We start from the raw sequence: 19,541 nt of genomic DNA on the forward strand, positions 1-19,541 counted from the left end.
AAAGATCAGCACTTTAAGAGTTTGAAGAGGCAAAATGGTGAGAACATGAGGCTCAAAAAACAACTGGAGGGGACTGGGAAACAGTTGGAGACAACTATCCTCGAAGTTTCCAAGGTTAAAGGGGAGTTGGATAGTGCCTTGGTTGAAGTTTCTGAGCTAAAGAGGAGTATCCCAACTGAGAGGGACACTGTCGTGCAGGAGTTCTTAGGTTCCCAGGCCTTTTAAGATGCTTTTAACCTCACTGCATTTGGGCGGCTAATTTTGAGAAAAGGAAATGGATGGCCGTTCTTGAGCATTATGATAATGGAAGCATTATCCAAAAGTACTGTGATGAGATGAATGAGTACCGACAAAGAGGTGAAGCCTTCGTCCTCACAGAGTGTTGGTGAGCAGTCTCAAGAGAGTGAGGATTGTTCTGGAGATACCGAGGATGGTGGCGATGGCGATGCGGTTGAAACGCAGAGTGATATTGTTAAGGGTTTGGCCTCAGATGAGGATGACTCATAGTGCCTTTTTTTTCTGCATGTATTTTGAATGTACTAGTTTGTTGTTTGTGTGGCATATGCCATGTACTCTAGATGTACTAGTTTGTTGTTTGTTTGGCATATGCCATGTTATAAGGCTGAGGGTTTTTTGTTTGTGTATGTTTGCAACCTTGTACTGTGTGCTTTGATGTTATTTGCCAAGTATTTGTACTATCATTGATGAATGTTTGGTTATGTTTGAATAGATCCCTTATTTGGATATAAGTCATGTTGACATATATATATAGACTTTATTTTATGTTGTAAGCATTCATGTTGAAGCTTCAAACCTGAGCGTTTCAGTGATAGGTATGTAAGGGAGTTAAGACCAAGTTATCTAAATCACATTTTCATTGAATTGATGCCAAATGGCCTTCATTACATAGGATGCCGAATGACCGTACCTCAACACTTATACAGTGTGAGTTTACTTGTAATAGTACTTCAAGTGATCAGCGTTCCATAGATGGCCTAGGGTCTTGCCATCGGAGCTCCTGAGCTTGTAGGAACCAGAGCGACTGATGCCAATAACTTCAAACGGTCCATCCCAATTTGGGCTAAGCAGTGCCTTAACTCGGGACTCTGTCGCAGAGTAGTATTTTCTTCAATACCTAGTCCCCCACTTTGAAAGAGCAAGGTTTGACTCTTGAGTCATAGTAGTTGGAGATACGCTGCTTGTAGGCGACATTCCTTAAGTGAGCCTGGTTTCTGTGTTCCTCGACTAGATCCAAGTTGAGGGTGAGTTGTTTGTCATTTTCACTTTGCATGTAGTTCTGGACTCGGAACGTTGCTTGCTTAAGCTTAACTGGGACAACAGCCTCTGTACCAAAGGCAAGTGAGAATGGAGTTTCTCTTGTTGAAGTCCGATATGAAGTGCAGTATGACCAAAGAACTTGGGGTACAAATTCTGGTCAATAACCTTTAGCCTTGTCAAGCTGGTTTTCAAAGTACGCTTGATTATTTTGTTGATGGCCTCAACTTGTTTGTTAGACTGGGGATGAGTTAGGGAGGCAAAACATAAGTTGATGTTGAACTTAGAACATAACATCCTGAACTTCTTGTTGTCGAACTGTCGCCTATTGTCCTGTGACTATCGCATTAGGAATGCCAAATCTACAAAGGATGTTCTTCCATACGAAGTCTTCTATTTTTGCCTCAGTAATGGTTGCCAAGGGTTCTACTTCGGCCCACTTTGTGAAGTAGTCAACTGCAACGATTACATAGCGGACCTTGCCCTTTCTTGCAGGCATTGGGCCAATCAGATCAAGTCCTTATTAGGCGAAGGGCCAAAGGTTAATCATAGGAGTAAGATGCTTGGGAGAGGAGTGATGAATAGTTACGTAGCGTTGACACTTATCACATGAGAGAGATATTCTGATGGCATCTTGGTGGAGTGTTGGCCAGTAATATCCTTGGCGAAAAGCCTTGTGTGCTAGGGATCGAGATCCTAGCATGATCTCCATAGACTCCTTCATGTATTTCTTGAAGGACAATTTCTGCTTCCGCAGGTGTAAGGCACCGTAAGTATGGTAGGTTAAAACCTCGCTTGTAGAGTTGGTCATTAATGATCAGGTAGCGGGTAGACTTGTATCAAATCTGCTTAGCTTAGACTTTATCATTTGGGAGGTGCCATGAACAAGGTATTTATAAATTGGGGTGATCCAGCTATTCCCCTGTTGCAAGTTGCACACTTCTGCGACCATGATGCTTGGTGTTACCAACAGTTCGACATGAATTTTTCTCCCAATCTTGTTTTCCACTGCTGAGGTGAGGTGAGCCAAAGCGTCTGCATGACTGTTTGCCGTTCGAGGGACTTGGGTGATCTGGTAGTGGAAATGCTTGAGCAAAAGATGTGTTTGTGCAAGGTACGCTGCCATGGAGTTATCCTTAGCGTCAAAGTTGTTCGTGACCTGGTTAACCACCAATTGGGAGTCACTGAAGATATTAATTTGTTTAACTCCAAGGTGTTTGGCCAAACGTAAGCCTGCTAAAAGGGTCTCATATTCGGCCTCATTGTTTGACACCTTGAATTTGAAGCGAAGAGCATACTCCATTGCCACTTTGTCGGGGGTAGTCAGGACTAGTCCTGCTCCACAGCCCTGTTGGTTGGATGAGCCATCAACATATAAAGTCCATACTGGGAGTGTTAGTTCTACCTTTCGGGTTTCCAGGGGTGATGAAGCCGCTGCCTCAGGTGTAGGAGAAATGTTAACGGGATAAGTGAATTCGGCGATGAAATCTACAACTGCTTGGCCCTTTTTAGCTGGCTTTGGGTGGTAGAAGATGTCAAACTTTCCCAGTGCTATGGCCCATTTGATCATTCGCCCCGAAGTGTCAGGACTCTGAAGTATTTGTCGAAGGGGATGATTGGTAAACACGATGATGGAGTGTGCTTGGAAGTAAGGGCAAAGTTTCCGAGCAGACATGACTAATGCTAGAGCTAATTTCTCAATGTTGGAGTATCGTGTCTCCGCATCTTGTAGAGCCTTGCTAGAGTAGTAGACAGGTCGTTTGATATTACCATCCCTACGAATGAGGACGGAACTAACTACTGAAGTTGAGACAGATAGATAGACAATTAGGATGTTGCCAACTTCAGGTTTGGAAAGCAGATGGGCTTTACTCATGTACTCCTTGAGGTACTTAAATGCTTCACATTCATTGGTCCACGTAATGTACTTCTTACTTCCCTTAAGTGCTTTGAAAAAAGGAGCACATTTGTCTGTGGCCTTAGAGATGAACCTGGTCAAGGTTGCCACCTTGCCAGTAAGGCTCTGGATGTCTTTTGAGGTTACTGGTTCTTTCATGTCCATAATTGCTTTGATCTTTTCGGGTTAGCTTCAATGCCTAATTGGCTAATCATGAAGCCCAAGAATTTTCTAGAGCCCACATCGAAAGCGTATTTGTTGGGGTTTAACCACATTCGATACTTTTTCAGGATGGAGAAGGTTTCAGACAAGTTTGCAATGTGTTGGTCGGACATGTTTGCTTTTGACTAACATATCATCAACATAAACTTCCATGCTTTTCCTAATCTGTTCAGCGAACATTGAATTGACTAATCTTTTATAAGTCGCCCCTGCATTCTTTAGGCTGAATGGCATGACTTTATAACAATATAGTCCTCTATCAGTGGTGAAGGCTATGTGTTCTTGGTCTGAAGGTTCATGAGGATTTGATTGTACCTTGAGTAAGCATCCATGAAGCTCAAGAGTTCACACCCTGCTGTAGAGTCTATAAGTTTATCAATGAGAGGAAGGGGAAAGCTATCATTCGGGCATCCTTTGTTTAAGTCGGTGTAGTCGATACACATTCTCCACAAGATTTTTTGAAGCAAAAGACTTTCCTTGGTCGGATTTTTTTAATAAGGACCACATTTGCTACCCATGTTAGATAATTGACTTCACGAATAAAGCTTATGCTTTTGAGTTTTTCAACTTCTGCCTTCATTGCTTTATATCGTTCAGCATCATAAGATCTTCGTTTCTGTCTCACACGACTTGGTCTTGGGATCAATACTCAAGTGATGACAGATGATATTGAGAGAGATACCTAGCATGTCCTCGTATGACCAGGTGAAGACTTCAGTGTTCTCTTGCAAAAAAGAAATCAATGCCAACCGAATGGGTGGTGACAAAGTGGTGCCAATCTTCATTATGCGATCTGGATAATCTTTTGAGATAGAGACCTTTTCCAACTCTTCAATAGGTTGTGCTTGCTGGGTGAAAGAGTTATCTCGAGGATCGTTGGGTTGATTGTTACCACGTGAATATTCAAGTTGGCTTTGTCTGAGTTGGTCTTGATAACTTGGTCATGTATAAAAAGTGTTTCTTTGGGTGCATGCAAGTGTTGTTGCTTGACTGAAGTGTTGTAACATGATTGTGCACTAAGTTGATCTCCTCTGATGTAACCGTTGCCATAGGGGGTTGGAAATTTCATCAACAGCATATGTGTGGATACCATGGCCTTGAGATCATTGATGCCTGTGCGTCCAAAGATGACATTGTATGCCGTTGGGCAGTTAACCACCAAGAAGTTAGTGGTGATGGTAGCTGTGTACGGGCCTGTACTGATGGTTAAGGGTAAATGTACGCTCCCTAAAGGTTGCACGACATCACCAGAGAAGCTTATTAGAGGAGAAACCGAGTGATCGAGCAAGTGTTCATCTACATTAAGTGTTTTGAAAGCTTCAGCAAACATGATATTGACCGACTGCCCCCGTGTCTACCAGGATTCATCGTACATCAAAGTTAGATATGTGAGCTTCCACAATTAGTGGGTCGTTGTGAGGATAGATGATACCTTTTGCTTCCTCAGGGTAGAAACATATTGGATCCCAGTTAGGCTTTTGGTACTTGCCTCACCTGATGTCTTCCATGTGAAACACTTGGTGGCCAGGCTTCAACATTCGTTCGTTGTTTTTCATGGCCCTGTTGGAAGATTTAGATATGGGTATGCCACCGCTTATGGAATATATCACTTTCACTTGGCGTTGGTTGCGGTTATCTCTTAAAGGGTGAAGGAGGAACTGGTCAATTTTTCCTTCACGTGCCAAAGCTTCAATATGATCACGGAGGGTGATACATTTCTTGCCGTCAAGGCCATTATACTCGTGGTAACCACAAAACATGCATGTGTTCTTCGTGGACTTGAAATCTGGCTCCCTCGGCCTTGGCTTTGGTATCAAGTGAGTTATACTGGGGTAAATAGCCGTGCATGTGGCATTCAAAGGTGTGTATGTCTTATACCTCGGGGTAGGACCATTCTTGACACATGTTTGGCCCACTGCATTGACTGCCTGGGGGCGGGTATTATCGTAGCGATACCTTTGGTTATCGCGATAGTGCCCCTTACTTTTTTTATTAAAATGAGACTGGTGAGGATGAAAGTCTTTCCTCTTGCCCTGAGAATGATACGCCTGTTAACTTGGTGAGGTATTAGGTAGGGCAGGGGGAAGCATCGCTGCTGTTTGGAAGGTTAAGGTCTTCTCATTCGGTTGGATTTGGCTTTCACTCCCCATTTGCTGATAAGGGATGGCTGTAGGGAGTGTCCCTTGATATGTCCTTGCCTCGGCGGAGGCATGGTTATAAGCCTGTGCTATTACCTCATAGTAAGTCTTCCAAGTGTTAGCATTGATCATGTATTTGAAGAAATAGTCGCGTAGGCCTACCGTGAAGGCTTTAAGGGCGGTCTTGTTATCTGCCTCAGCATAGCGAGAATACTCATGGCTAAAGCGGCCGTCATACTTTCGTAGTGACTCATCTGGCTTCTGGCGAATAGTGTACAAGTCATCTAAGGAATGCAAACGATCTGTCTGGAAGATGTGTTGAGAGACAAATAGTTTCCTCAATTCCTCAAGTGAGTCTATCGTCTCTTGTGGAAAACAGCAATACCTATTCAGAGCTCCATCAGAGAGGGTAGAGGGGAAGTGAAGACATCGTTCTTCGTCAGTGTGCATTCGGTATGCCATGGTGGACTCAAAGATGTTAAGGTGTTCAATCGGGTTCTCTCTTCCAGTGTACAGTTGTAAGCCAAGCTTCTGCTTTGTCTTTGCTTGGAGGGGGTGTCGAGGATCCTCCTTGTAAGAAGGCCAGGCCTAGGTTGGTTCCAGTCAGGTATTTCGGCTTGACATTCGGCCTTCAACTTGTTTACTTTTTTAAGAAGTTGTAGGACAAGGGGGTCCTGAGTGGAGTTAGGTACTGCTGGATCCTTCTTCCGTAAGTCTCCATTTGCTTTTGGAAGTGGGAAAGCTTGGTTAAGGGCATGGGATTTTTCTTTGGACTCACCGTACTGACTTCCAGGGTGAGCCTGTCGAAACGCCCCCGAGATTGGCAATTGGCTTGGGGGTCCTGTACCTTCATATTCCTCTAGGACATGTCGCTCATTCCCTAGATTGGCAATTGGCTTGGGGCATGAGAGAGGACCGAACCTCTCAGAAACCCTTGGATCATTGACCTTCGAGCTTATGTGGATAGGGTTCTCTCGACGTTGCCTCAGGAAGTCCCGACAATTGCGATAAGCGACTTTTGATCCTTCTACTCCTTCTGCAAGAAGGTGCCTTTCTCCACTTCTCCTACTTCAGGTCGAAGCAGCTGGGTCGAGAGAGGTCTCATGTTGATCAGCACCTTGATAAGTAACTCGCTCCCCATTAAGGATATCCATGTTGAAAGCAGGTAATCCCCTGTGTTGGGGGGTACCCAGGTGGTGGTTGACTTCCCCGGGGCGATGAGTTCGTGTGTTTGAGTATGCCTAGCTTCATGGAGCACTCCAAAGAGCTTCTTATATTGTTCCTGGAAGATCTCATTCTTTATCACTATCTTGTTGTTCTGAGCCTCTAGCTCATCGACTTTAGCCTAAAGAGCAAACCTCTTTCGTTCCTTCTTTCATTTCTTTGCACTAAGTGCGAGGGGGGTGTCGTTCTGCGTGCTGTGGCTCCCTTCATTCCCCATGTTGGAGAGGCGTGCCTGGTCGAAAGAAAGTGTGCGAATGGTGGAAACCAGCTTGACAAAGCTGGAGAGAGTAGGAATAAGTGTGTTTCCCACAGACGGCACCAAATGTTGATGCACAAAATCGGCAAGGACTTTGGTACAACACAAGTTTGTGACCTTCGTTAGATTGCTCTGGTCATTAGTGTGGATAAGTATGTAAATGAATAGAGATAGGGAAGTAAACAACACAAGATGTACGTGGTTTACCCAGATTGGCTACATCCACGGAGTAGAGGAGTTCTCATTAGTTGTGAAGGGTTTACACAAATACATAGGTTCAAGCTCTTTTTTAGTGAGTTTTAGTGAATAGTTTAGTACAAATGACATTCGGGGTTATTGTAGAAGAATGATCCCCTTTTATAGAAGAGAGTTTCTAGCTTTGTTCTGACATTGACACGTGTCATGTTATGATTGGCCTCTGATATCGACACGTGTTGCGCTGTGATTGGCCTCTGATACCGACATGTGTCACGTTGTGATTGGCCTCCTGGTTAGAGGAAAAGTCTTGTGGGTCCTTGACGGTATACTATTAATCGGTGCTTAGTAGTTTCGGGATTGGTTAAGTATGGTACAAACAACATGAATACCAACAACAACCTAGTTGTTTGAGCTAGGCTTATGCGTGACCCGGTGCAATACAAGGAGGCTAATATTATTAAGGTCATCACTTAGCCTATAGGCAATATCATTCGAGTGAATGATGTCATTCTGCATTTGAATGGGCTCTTAGTCAAGGTTTTTGTTGAGGTTGACTTGAGTTTCCCACTTAAGAGGGTCAGAGAGAATGATCACCCTATTCTTATAAGCTACGAGAAAATTTTTGAGGTTTGTTATTATTGTGGGAGGCATACGTTGGATAATCATGCTTGCCTTGAGTTGGAAAAGGATGATGGTTATTTCTTAATTGATAGGGTCTGTTGGAACCAAATTTGCGCATTGTCGTGACTACAAGCAACCTGCAAAACAGTAAACAACCGTGAGCAAGCCTAAGACCAAGGGAATGGTGTGCTGGCCAAAAGCTCTCCCATGGTCAATTTAGTGAATGATTTTAGAATTAAGCGGTGGGCAAGAAAATTCAAGTGTTTAGATTACTTTTTCATAGATGAACCCTAGATGGGTGTATTTATATAGTGGTGGAGAAAGACCTTTTAGGATAGAATCCTCGTTCTAAGCTGGGAGAATCCTAAAGGATATATAGAAGTAGATATTGCGTCATCTTAGGAGTTATGATTACTTGCGGCACATACCAATTGCTAGATTGTAGGAACTTCAAGACTTATAGGATTTGATTGTGTCCATATATATATATAAGATTGCGTGTCTTACGGAATAAGCATAGTCATCTAGCAGAGTCGCTAGGACTCCACCTAGTACCCTGGAGTAAAGTGATGGTGACACCATTACTTCGTCTGATACAGCTTTGCCTGGAGTTGGTGATTCCATGACCGAACTTCTGAGGTAACTGCATTCGATCAACCTTATTTCGGTCCTGGAAAATCATGGTCCCAAAATTTCCCCTAACTATTTGTTTAAGAGGCAACTCGTTCCCCTTGAGGATGGATCGTTATCCAAAGACCATGCCTTTCGGAGTAAGCTAGAATACATACTGCTTGGTTTTCAAATTCTTATGAAGGATGTAACCCTTGGTATCGAGGTGGAAGCGTTTCAGATCTAGTCGTGCAGTCTTGGGCATCATGCCAGAAAGTTCGCAATGATGAGATCCTACACTTTGGGGCGTGTTTACAAAAAAGGAGAAATTTTCTCCGATATGCTTCATTTATTTCAACTACCATATTGAAAGATCCACAAGAGAGTCGGTTTGAATTCAACGGCTAGATGACTCTGTCTTTTGATGCCTATATATCCTCGGATATCTTCCTTTTTACTCTACCAAAATCCTTCAAGTCACCCGTTGTAAGAAAAGGCTCCAATTTTCTTGTCATACTGATTTCAAAATCCTGTCTTTCCTTGAAGCGCTTCACATGGCGTCCTCAAGCAAGAAATCCAAGCTGGCTAAGGTTTCTCCTTATAACCTTCCTTTGACGAGAGTTTGTAGCTAAGAAGAGGGTGAAGCTTTCGTTGAAGACCATCACGACATTTTGAACGATTGTAATGTTTGGTGGAAAGCTGGTCATAACATCTATGCTGACGTACCAATGCTGTCTGATCCTAGCGTCTGTGCACCAGAATTTACCCATGGTTTCTAGACTTGGGTCTTCGTTTTCCTCTTTTTGTCTTTATGAAAGGCATTTTGTTATGTTACGACATAGCAGTCTGCTATCTCTCTCCTACTGCCTTTAGGCTTATCACTTGTTTTGAGTTGCTAAATCAGTGGTATGGGGCTGAATTGGATATCCCTGAGTTTAGAATGTTGCACAACATCCACATGGGTTTCGACAACCATTACTACTTTACGGTCAAATCCAGCCTTGCCTGGGGGCGTATATCCAGGACATTTCGTGTCATGACAGGGATTGTTACAATTCCTCAGAGGGAAATCAATTAGAAAAAGGTATGGTTCCATCGAATTGTCCAGTTTTTAGAAAGGAGAAAAAAAACTTTTCATAAAAAAGGTTATTTTCATTTAATAATAACTTAATTGATATACGATCATTTTCTCCCTTCATACTTTCATACAAAAAAGAATAAAATGAGATTTGATAGTTGTTTGGTTGCCGAGAAAATGGGTGAACATAATGAACAATGGCAGAAACAATTCTATTTTTATAGTTTGTTACACAGCGAGACTAAATATGTACTACATTACATCATGCATGATGACAAGGAAGCAAACTAACTATATAGAAGGGGGGGGGGGGGTAAAAAAAGCACCCCGTAAATAACACAATCCTCAAATTCATGATCTTGATATGCACAAGCTTCACAAACCGTAAGGGTGTCAGCATTCACTTTTTAAAATTTATTATCATTCATTTAGAAAGGGAGAGTTGAGTTTCGAACTCACGATGTAGAAGTAAAAACTCAATACCTAAGGAGGGAGAATTTCGAACTCAAAACGCATGAGTGAGATGTAATACAGGTTTGGTTCAGTTATCACTAACGCTAAAAGATCTAAATTGAAGCCAAACGGATAAAGATTCATTTTTAAAAGAACAAAGCAATTATTCTTTAGTAAGAACATGAAAACAATCGAATCGAAATCGCATGGTTCATTGCACAAAAATAAATAAATAATTAAATAAAATGAAAAAAAAAAAAAAATCATATGGCTCGGTTTTTCCAGTTGGCTGGTATTTCAGTAAAAATGCAGTTATTCTTCATTTTTCTGTTGCTGGAAGTTTACTTACCGAAAGAAGGTTTTTCTGATTTGATTACTTAATGGAGATACGTACAGTTCATCAATAATATATGCATATAACTGATAAACAAAAATATGCATATAAGGAAGCACAGCTACCTGCATTCTGTCAAATTTGGTGTGCCGGAATAACTTGTGATGAGTTGACCTTAAAAATAGAATCTCCCGATGAGATTCGTATATCAAATTCCAAGTTATTAGTTATACGATATACAGAGTCTATTTTGGCACTATTAATAATACAAACATGTATACTTCAAGACATGCATGCATGATGACGACGACTTGATATAAAATAATTAAACAAACATATATTTTAAGGCATGCAGGATGACTTAAGAGCAAAGTTTTCAGCATGCTAGGAGTCCCGTTCTCCTAAATTTTAGCGTTCAAGTAAATCGTGAGTACTAACCCTTCAATCTTAATTCAACAATAGTGGAGAAAATACAACAACAAAAATTACATGACCACCATTATTATATTAGGATCAAACAATAGATGAACTTCACTTTTATTTACCTCTGATGTTTGGGAGAACATGATTGGGTATATGCTAGTAGAACTAAAAACTAAGGATGATACTTGCGTTCCCTCTTTAAGGTATGAGCTCATTCCTCATTTGGAATAATGTATCTTGACTGTACAAATTTCTTAATTGGAACCGTTTAATTTGTTAATCTTCAATCAAAGATCACCCACGCAAAAAATCATTTTAATCGGAGATCACTTAGTCATTCAAATGTATAGAACAAAGTGACAATGTACGTGTCAAGTAGCATATTGATGATTTATTTGATATGCTTGGATGATTAAATGATCTTCAATTTGAATTATTTTTTTGTATGAGTGATCTTAATAAATTAAATGGTTCCGACCTTTGATTTTAATCGGTTAAAATACGTTATTCATGAATAGGGATATGTACGTTCCCACGCGTGGATGCAAGTATTATCCAAAAAAGAATACATTGGATGCGGTCCCTAATCACTAGTGTACATTGATTGAAACCCTATTAGTTTTTAGATTTTGATCAAAGTCCCTTGACTTTGTACACATCAGCATATTAGCATTAATCAATTTCCATGTCAACTATTTATATTTAAATTAAGCATTATATTAAATAATGTAATATAGACATCCTTTAAAGCAATTTTTTTTTTGTCCAAAAATTTAAAGCAATTAAATAAAATAGATTACCACATTTATTGGATATAAACTCCCATAAGATTTGAATTTAACGTTTATGGGATTAAACAACAAACTCCACCCATAGAAAACCTTAAACCAATTAAAAATTGGTGATTAAAATGTGGAAAATGTTGCAATCATATTTAGAATCGGAATGTGATTGTGTAAATCCTAGTGTATCTAGGGATTTCTTTGAATATTCCCTTTAGTAATTAATATCCTATTAGAGTTGTAATCCTAAAAGGGTAAGGATTTAACCTATCCTACTACTATAAATAAAAGCACAATGGGGTAATACAACACACACCTCACAATTAAATCTCTCTATTCTTTCTCTTATTGCCCCCCCCCCCACCTCACCCTCTCTATTCCCTTAGAATAGTTCAGTCAAATAGGCTTACAACACGTTATCAGCACGCTCTTACTAGATGCTAAGGAACTAAAGGACCGTAAGAGGATGTTCTCTTCTACAAAATTCAAAGGCTTTTATTTGTTTTCTGTCAATCAGGTACGCTTGAAATAAAGTAAGATATTTGAAATGTTCACGAAGCATGAAAACATTCCCCATGATGCATAAACCCCATATATTTATATTTTCCTTTCGAAATATATATTGTATATGTTTCATATATTTGTCAATATATATATATGTTTCATCCATTACGCAATTGTATATATTTCAAACCCTAAAGATGTCGGAAAAAAAATGGGAATTATGCGGCACGACCTCTACACCACCGTGGCACCATCGCTGACCACTGCAGCCCAACCGTGTGGAGCAAATTATGGAACAACATTATTTAATGCCTTGGACCACACGACAGCAGCCCTTTTGGGCTTTGTTGCGTCTACTTGGACACACCAGGCCTTTGGCCTAATAGGGTTACATGGGCTTCAAGCCCCCAGCCTAAACCGAGAAGGCTTGCTATTCTTCTTGGCCCTATCCCGCGCGTCCTTGGCTCAATTCTTGTAGCCCAAAGCTGCTAAGCCTTTATTAACCCATACCCAGGCTTGCTTGCTGGGCTTCATTCTAGCCCTCGGCCCATTCACCTCCAGTTTTTATTGTTGGGCTTGACATGCCGTGACCCAAAAACTTGAAACCCAGCTTTGGCTGGGCTTCCCTCCACCAACTTGTAAGCCATCTTTGGGCTAAGCTTGCCTCGTCCCTTATTTTTGGCCCAAAACCAGCAATTTTTTCTATTGGGCTCACCCAGATCACACGGCCTGAGGCCTACAGTGCTCCCCATGGCCCTATGGCCTACAACTGTGTTACAAGGCTTGTCCCCATATCGTAGCCAGCCCACTTTTGGCTGGCCGCGTTATTTTTTCGACCAAATGCCAATTTTTGGCATCCCCGCGTTATAAATCATACCCAAATAATTTTTTAGTGTACTTTGGCTTACGCTAATTAATTCTAAATTAATTATCACTCGGTTTATCACCAACCGAAGCTTATATGACCTGTATGTCATTATTTTGCTTCCACGATCAACCCCGTTTAGTCCCGATCTATTGAATTAATTAAAAGTGACCTCAGTCCATTAATTTGATAATTAATCCAAAATTATTGACCTGAAGATCACTTTTGGACATTAACTATTCAATAATTTATTTTTATACTTTGAACCGTTGACATCCTTTCGTAGTCCTGAAGCTCTCACAATTGAGTTCCCGAAGCAACTCAAATCCACTACACTTAAATGAGCATATTGTATTCTCATGCTGTGTTCTTGCAGGAACCTCTCATTTATGAACTAATCGTTCATAAAACTAAATTGAACCTATAGTTTCATATTTAGTGCCTTTTAAACCCGAAGTTTTCATTCAAAACTTACCACATGAAACCTGTAGCTTTCATACTTAAATTAAACCAATACATGTCTATAGAACCCGAATGTTCTAGTCGAACTTGAACAAGCTTGATTTCACGGCTCTGGAAGTATGTGGAAGAAACTACCACGCACCCTCTAGCTTGCTCTGGCCAACCGTTTTGATCACTAGGAAGACATTTACTTGCTTGAAGCAAGACACGAATAACAGCATCTACGCTTCCAAGACTTTAAGTCCATGAATGAATACAACTCTGAATTTTGTAGAATTCGATCACTGCTTAAGTTTTGTAAAATGGACTTAATAGAATCAGATCTTTTGGAGAAGACCTATTCAACATTCCATGCCACCAATATTGTCCTCAAGCAACAATATAGGGCGCAGAAGTTCATCAAATTTTTGGATTTGATCTCGGTTTTACTTCTCGTTGAAAAGTAGAACCAGCTTTCAATGAAAAATCATCAAGCTCGACCCACTAGCTCGAACACCTCGCTTGAAGCGCATGCGACCAATTCTAGCAGCCACAAATTACGAAAAATCGTCATGGTTGTGGCAATGAACGACAAGCCCAACCACGAGGCCAAGGTTAATAGAACCAAAGCCTACCCAAGCAAGGAAATTTGACCCAGAAGCGCCAACCCTTTGCCCCTAAGGCCCCAAACTTCAAGAACAAAGGAAAAGCTACCATTCAATCGGCTTCCACTAAAATGGATATGTGCTACCGTTGTGGATCAAAGGATCATTGGTTACGTGTATGCAGAGCTACCCTCGAGGCCATTGCCAAGTATCATTCCCATCGTGAGTCTAACTTTGCCCATGTGGAACATCCCGAAGATGCTACTACATCCATGGAGACATCAGATTTTCAGGAGGCATCAACTCCTATGGACTTCTAGACATGTTTCTAGGGTGTTTTACCCTCTCTTAATTTTTAGGTTTATGGTTTATTTTTTGGACAATTTTTCTAAGTATTTGGAATAATTTGTTTGGCTTTGGTTTGTTTTGAATTATGGATAATTATTTTATGGATATTATTTCTCGAATTGATTAATTGAATGAATGAAATTATACTTATGCATGTGACCAATTCAATGAATTTATTTTTAAGTATGTCTAGTGGGGAAGTTAGTTGTCTGGCTGATAGTGCTACCACGCACACCATATTGCGTGAGCGACACTATTTTACTAACTTCGTACCTAAGAAAGCACCTCTGACAACTCTCTCAGGCTTATCCAACCTGATTGAAGGATACGGAAAGGCCCATATCATGTTGTCCAATGGTATTGTCTTAACCATTAAAAATACCCTCTTTTTTCCACGTTCCAGAAGAACGTTGATAAGTTTTAGAGATATTCGAGGTAATCAATATCATATTAAAACCGCTGAAAAGAATGGATCTGAATTTCTTTGTATCACTTCTTATGAGTATGGCCAGAAGCGCATTCACAAGAAGTTGGAATGTCTCCCGAATGGGTTGTACACCACAACCATTTGCGGCATAGAAGCCCACCATTTGGCCGGCCTTATGCCTGAGTTTCAGAGCACTTTGCTAGCTTGGCATGATCATATGGGACATCCTGAACGTGACATAACGCGCCATTTCCTCAAATCATCACATAGACATCATTTACCTCCCTACATTGGATTCTAGCCATGCAAAGTGTGTTATTTGGGGAAGTTGAATACTCAACCCTTAATTACGAAGATTATTCACAACCTTCCTAAGTTTCTTTAGGGGATTCAAAGGGATATTTGTGGACCTATCCAGCCAACATGTGGACCATTTAGATACTTTATGGTGTTGGTTGATGCATCGACACGATGGTCATATGTTTGCTTATTGTCCACACGCAATACTGCATTGCAAAACTCCTAGCACAAATTATTAAGCTTAGGGCTCACCATCCTGATTATCCGATCAAATATATTCGATTGGATAATGCTGAAGAATTCACATCTAAAACTTTTGATGACTATTGCATGTCAGTTGGTGTTGAACTTGAACATCCAGTACCCCATGTTCACACTCAGAACATCTGGCAGAGGCATTGATTAAGCACTTCCAAATGATTGCTCGATTGTTGGTCATACGTACTAAGCTCCCGATTGCTGCTTAGAGCCACACAATATTGCACATAACCATGTTGATCCACCTGAGGTGTGCTGCAACCTAACCATATAACACTCTTCAGTTGGTTACTAGATGCGAGCTTGACGTCTCGCACTTATGTGTGTTTGGGTGCGCAGTCTATATGCCAATAACGTCGCCTCTACGTACCAAAATGGGTCCTCAGAGAAAAATAGGAATCTATGTCGGTTATGATTCGCCATCAATTATTCGCTATTTAGAGCCCTTGACATGAGATCTCTTTACCGCACATTTTGCGGATTGTAACTTTGATGAGACAATCTTCCCATTGTCAAGGGGAGATAAGCATGCTACGTTCCTGGAGAATGCCACGAATTGTTGTGGTATGCTCCCAATATGTGTCATTTAGATCCTCGCACCGCCTAGTCTGAAACTAAGGTGCGACGAATTATAGATCATTAGAGCATTGCTCAAAGTATGCTGGATACTTTTACTAATCTAGCGAAGGTGACAAGATTACATATACCTGTTGTAAACGCATCTGCAAGAATAAACATACCTCAAGTACGTTACAGTACGGCCTGGGAAGGCTGAACCATCCCCGAAGGTGGGGAGGTAGCACATTCCATGTGGCTTGGTACATTGGCAGTTAGTTAATCATCTACTTCAACCCTGAAGCATGGCAGACCCATTGGTTCAAAGGATTCACAACCTTGAAAAAAGAAAACGACACAAACTAGTAACCTTAGTTTGAATCTGACCATCGCTCACTCATTTGTTCCAACGCACAAGGTTATTCTAGATTATGGTGATGTCTTAGATGAGGCAACCCGACCTTCCGAGAATCGTGAGATTTCGGTCCACTACGCATTATTGGATGAGGTTTAGAATCAGAATGAGATGATCATTGACGATGCAATTGCGTACACAGTAGCTACTAACATCATGCTTAGCGATGACATTGAAATCATGTTCCATTGATGAATGCCAACATAGAACGGATTGGTCAAACTGGAAATAAGCAATCCAGGTCGAACTCGATTTGCTTGCGAAACGTAAGGTGTTTGGACGTATAGCTCATACTCCACCACATGTGAAGCTCGTACAAGTAGGTTTTCGTGAGGAAGCATAATGAGAAGAATAAAATAGTGTGATACAAAGCACGCCTCGTAGCGCAAGGCTTCTCTCAGTGCCATGTGATTAATTACAAGGAGACGTATTCCCCCGTAATAGACGTCATAATATTCCACTACCTTATTAGTTTGGTAGTTACTGAAAAATTGAATGTGCAACTTATGTACGTGGTAACCGCGTACCTCTATAGAGATCTACATGAAAGTCCTAGAAAGACTTCCACTAACTGGTTCAAATAGTTCTAGACCACGGAACACTCTCTCAATTACATTGAAGAGATCACTCTACAGATTGAAACAAGTTAATGTTATGTGAACAACGAATTATGCCCATGTATGTTCATAAAGAAGTCACATTCTAAATTTGCGATCATTGTAGTTTATGTCGACGACATAAACCTCATCGGAATTCTTGCAGAGCTTGAGAAAATTGCCATTCACTTGAAATCGGAATTTGAGATGAAAGATCTTGGGAAAACTTGATATTGTCTTGGCTTGGAGATCATGCATTGTTCAGATAGAATCTTAGTACATCAATTGAACTACACCCTAAAGGTGTTGCGACGTTTTAATGAGAATAAAGCAAAGCTTTTGAGTATTCCTGTGGTCGTTTGGACTTTAGATGCTAAACAAGATCCCTTCTGTCCAAAGGATGAGGATGAAGAGATGTTGGAGCTGGAAATTCCATACCTAAGTGTAATTGGGGCTTTATTGTACTTGGTTCAATGCATTAGACCTAATATCTCCTTCGATGTTAATATTTTGGCTAGATACATCAATGTGCCAACACGTAGACACTAGATTGGTGTTAAGGACATATTTTACTACCTTAAGAGTACTACGGATCTGGACTTATTCTATCCTTACGGATCCTTAAGTGATGTCGTACCCCCTTATCTCGAGTCGATTCTCGCCTTGTTAGTTATGCCTATGCTGGATACTTATCTGATCCGCACAAGGCACGATCTCAAACGAGTTATGTCTTTACCATTAGAAGCACCACAATCTCTTGAAGGCTAAACATACCTTAGTTGCCACTTCGTCTAACTGAAATTCTTGCCTTACATGAAGAAACTTTGGAATGCTTTTGGTTGAGAGCTGTTGTGGGCCATATTCGAAGCTTTTGTGATCTTTACCCCATTGTTGATGTCCCGACGAAGATCTATGAAGATAATGCAACATGCATCGAACAACTAAAAAATGGTTACATCAAGGGAAACAACACTAAACACATAGAGTTAAAGTTCTTTTATTCTCACCAGCAACAACAACATCAGAACATTGAAGTCAAGCAAATCTGTTCCCAAGACAACCTGGCCGCTCTCTTTACCAAGTCATTGCCCAAGTTTACTTTTCGATTGCTTGTCCAAGGAATTGGACTGTGTAAATTATTTGAGTTGAGTTGCTTGTAGTTCTCTTATTTGGAAGTTATGTCTAACTCAGGGGGAATATCCTGAAGCATACTTACTTGATCTTAATGTACTCTTTTTCTACGATTAGGAGCATTTTTCCCACTGGGTTTTTGCTACCTAACGAGGTTTTGATGAGGCACCCGTCCAGGGATGATCATACTTTGTTGAGTTCACTACTTTCATCCTGTTTGATGTTTGTTATAGACATTATGCATACTTCGTACTTTTCTCCTTAGTTAATGGGTTTTCACTTGCCTTAGGTTTTACCATAGTGACGTTTTTTGAGTTTTACTACCAATGCATACTTTCTTTAAATTTGAGACGTGCATTCGCCCGTTATGCCACTGACATTATCAACTATTCTACCTTATCTGCTGAAGATCTGATGTGATGTTTTGTTTGAGTATTTACACACTCAAGGTGGAGTGTTGTAGTCATATTTAGAATAGGATTGTGATTGTTTAAATCCTAGAGTATTTAGGGATATCTTTGAATATTCCCTTTAGTAGTTAATATCTTATTAAAGTTGTAATCCTAAGAGGGTAATGATTTAACCTATCCTACTACTATAAATAAAGGCACAATGGGGTGATACAACAGACACCTCACAATTAATATCGTTTCAAATTCACACCTAAGTGACTTACAATTAAATACCACGTTAATGTAAACAAGTTTGATACTTTGGCATAAAGTACCATAAACATATATTGGCAACCACAAAATTATGCAAACGCAAATTATCTAGTCCGAAAGGAGTACCAAAAGTCGGAATGGCATGAAAACTAGTGAAGCATTTGCAAAAGAAACAATCTTTCGGACTAGATAGTTCAAAAATTTACAGAGCCTAGCCAGTAACCATAAGAACTACAAACACAAGTTGCTAGCCCAATATATCATAGTAAATGACTATTACTAAATGACAACATAATTCCTAATTAAAACACCAATTAAGAGAAATAATTTTAATAGGAATATTAAATCAAGCAGATTTCCTATTCTTCCTACTAGGATGAAAACTGAACCTAAAAATACCTCTATTATATGACAACACAAGATCTAACACTATCGAATGAAAGAGAATAAGAAAAACTGACAAATGTGCATGCAAATATTGCATTATTGCAATCTGCATTCCATGCAATATAAGAAACCAACAGAGATTTACAAAAATATACAAAAAACTGTCATGGCATACATACATTCAATTATACACAAAAGTTTAGTCATATACAAATATACATATAGATATACATACATACATATATATATATATATATATATGTAGAGAGAGAGAGAGAGAGAGAGAGAGAGAAGTTAAAGGTGCTGACCTTCTGAGAGGGGCGACACCCGTGAGGTAGAAGCAGTGAGCATCAAAGGTAATTATTTTATGTATCTTTCTAATATCTATGTTATTGTTTGGAATTTTGAAATGAGGGCTTCCTGAAGTTAGGGTTTTATGGCTCGAATTGAGGATTAAATTTTTTTTTTTTTTTTCTAAATTGGAGTTTTAAACTTCACTTTGTGTTTGCATGTGCGTTATAGATGTGAATTTTA

The 19,541-nt window shown here is 40.2% G+C and overlaps 1 protein-coding gene across 1 annotated transcript; it reads right to left on the minus strand.

The window, feature by feature from the left end:
- Positions 1–2,092: 2,092 nt before the first annotated feature.
- Positions 2,093–3,337, minus strand: LOC125473522. Its single transcript, XM_048576432.1, has one exon. The coding sequence runs from the start codon at positions 3,335–3,337 to the stop codon at positions 2,093–2,095; it is 1,245 nt and encodes a 414-aa protein (XP_048432389.1).
- Between the last annotated feature and the right edge of the window lie 16,204 nt (positions 3,338–19,541).

This window comes from the organism of the source record quoted next, unplaced genomic scaffold (genome assembly GCF_019419815.1).
Source record: "Pyrus x bretschneideri cultivar Hongxiangsu unplaced genomic scaffold, Pyrus_bretschneideri_v1 Contig9, whole genome shotgun sequence".
Classification (NCBI taxonomy): domain Eukaryota; kingdom Viridiplantae; phylum Streptophyta; class Magnoliopsida; order Rosales; family Rosaceae; genus Pyrus; species Pyrus x bretschneideri.

Bases quoted from the DNA above. Each gene is read 5' to 3' on its own strand.
- LOC125473522 (XM_048576432.1), bottom strand. From the start codon at position 3,337: ATGGACATGAAAGAACCAGTAACCTCAAAAGACATCCAGAGCCTTACT.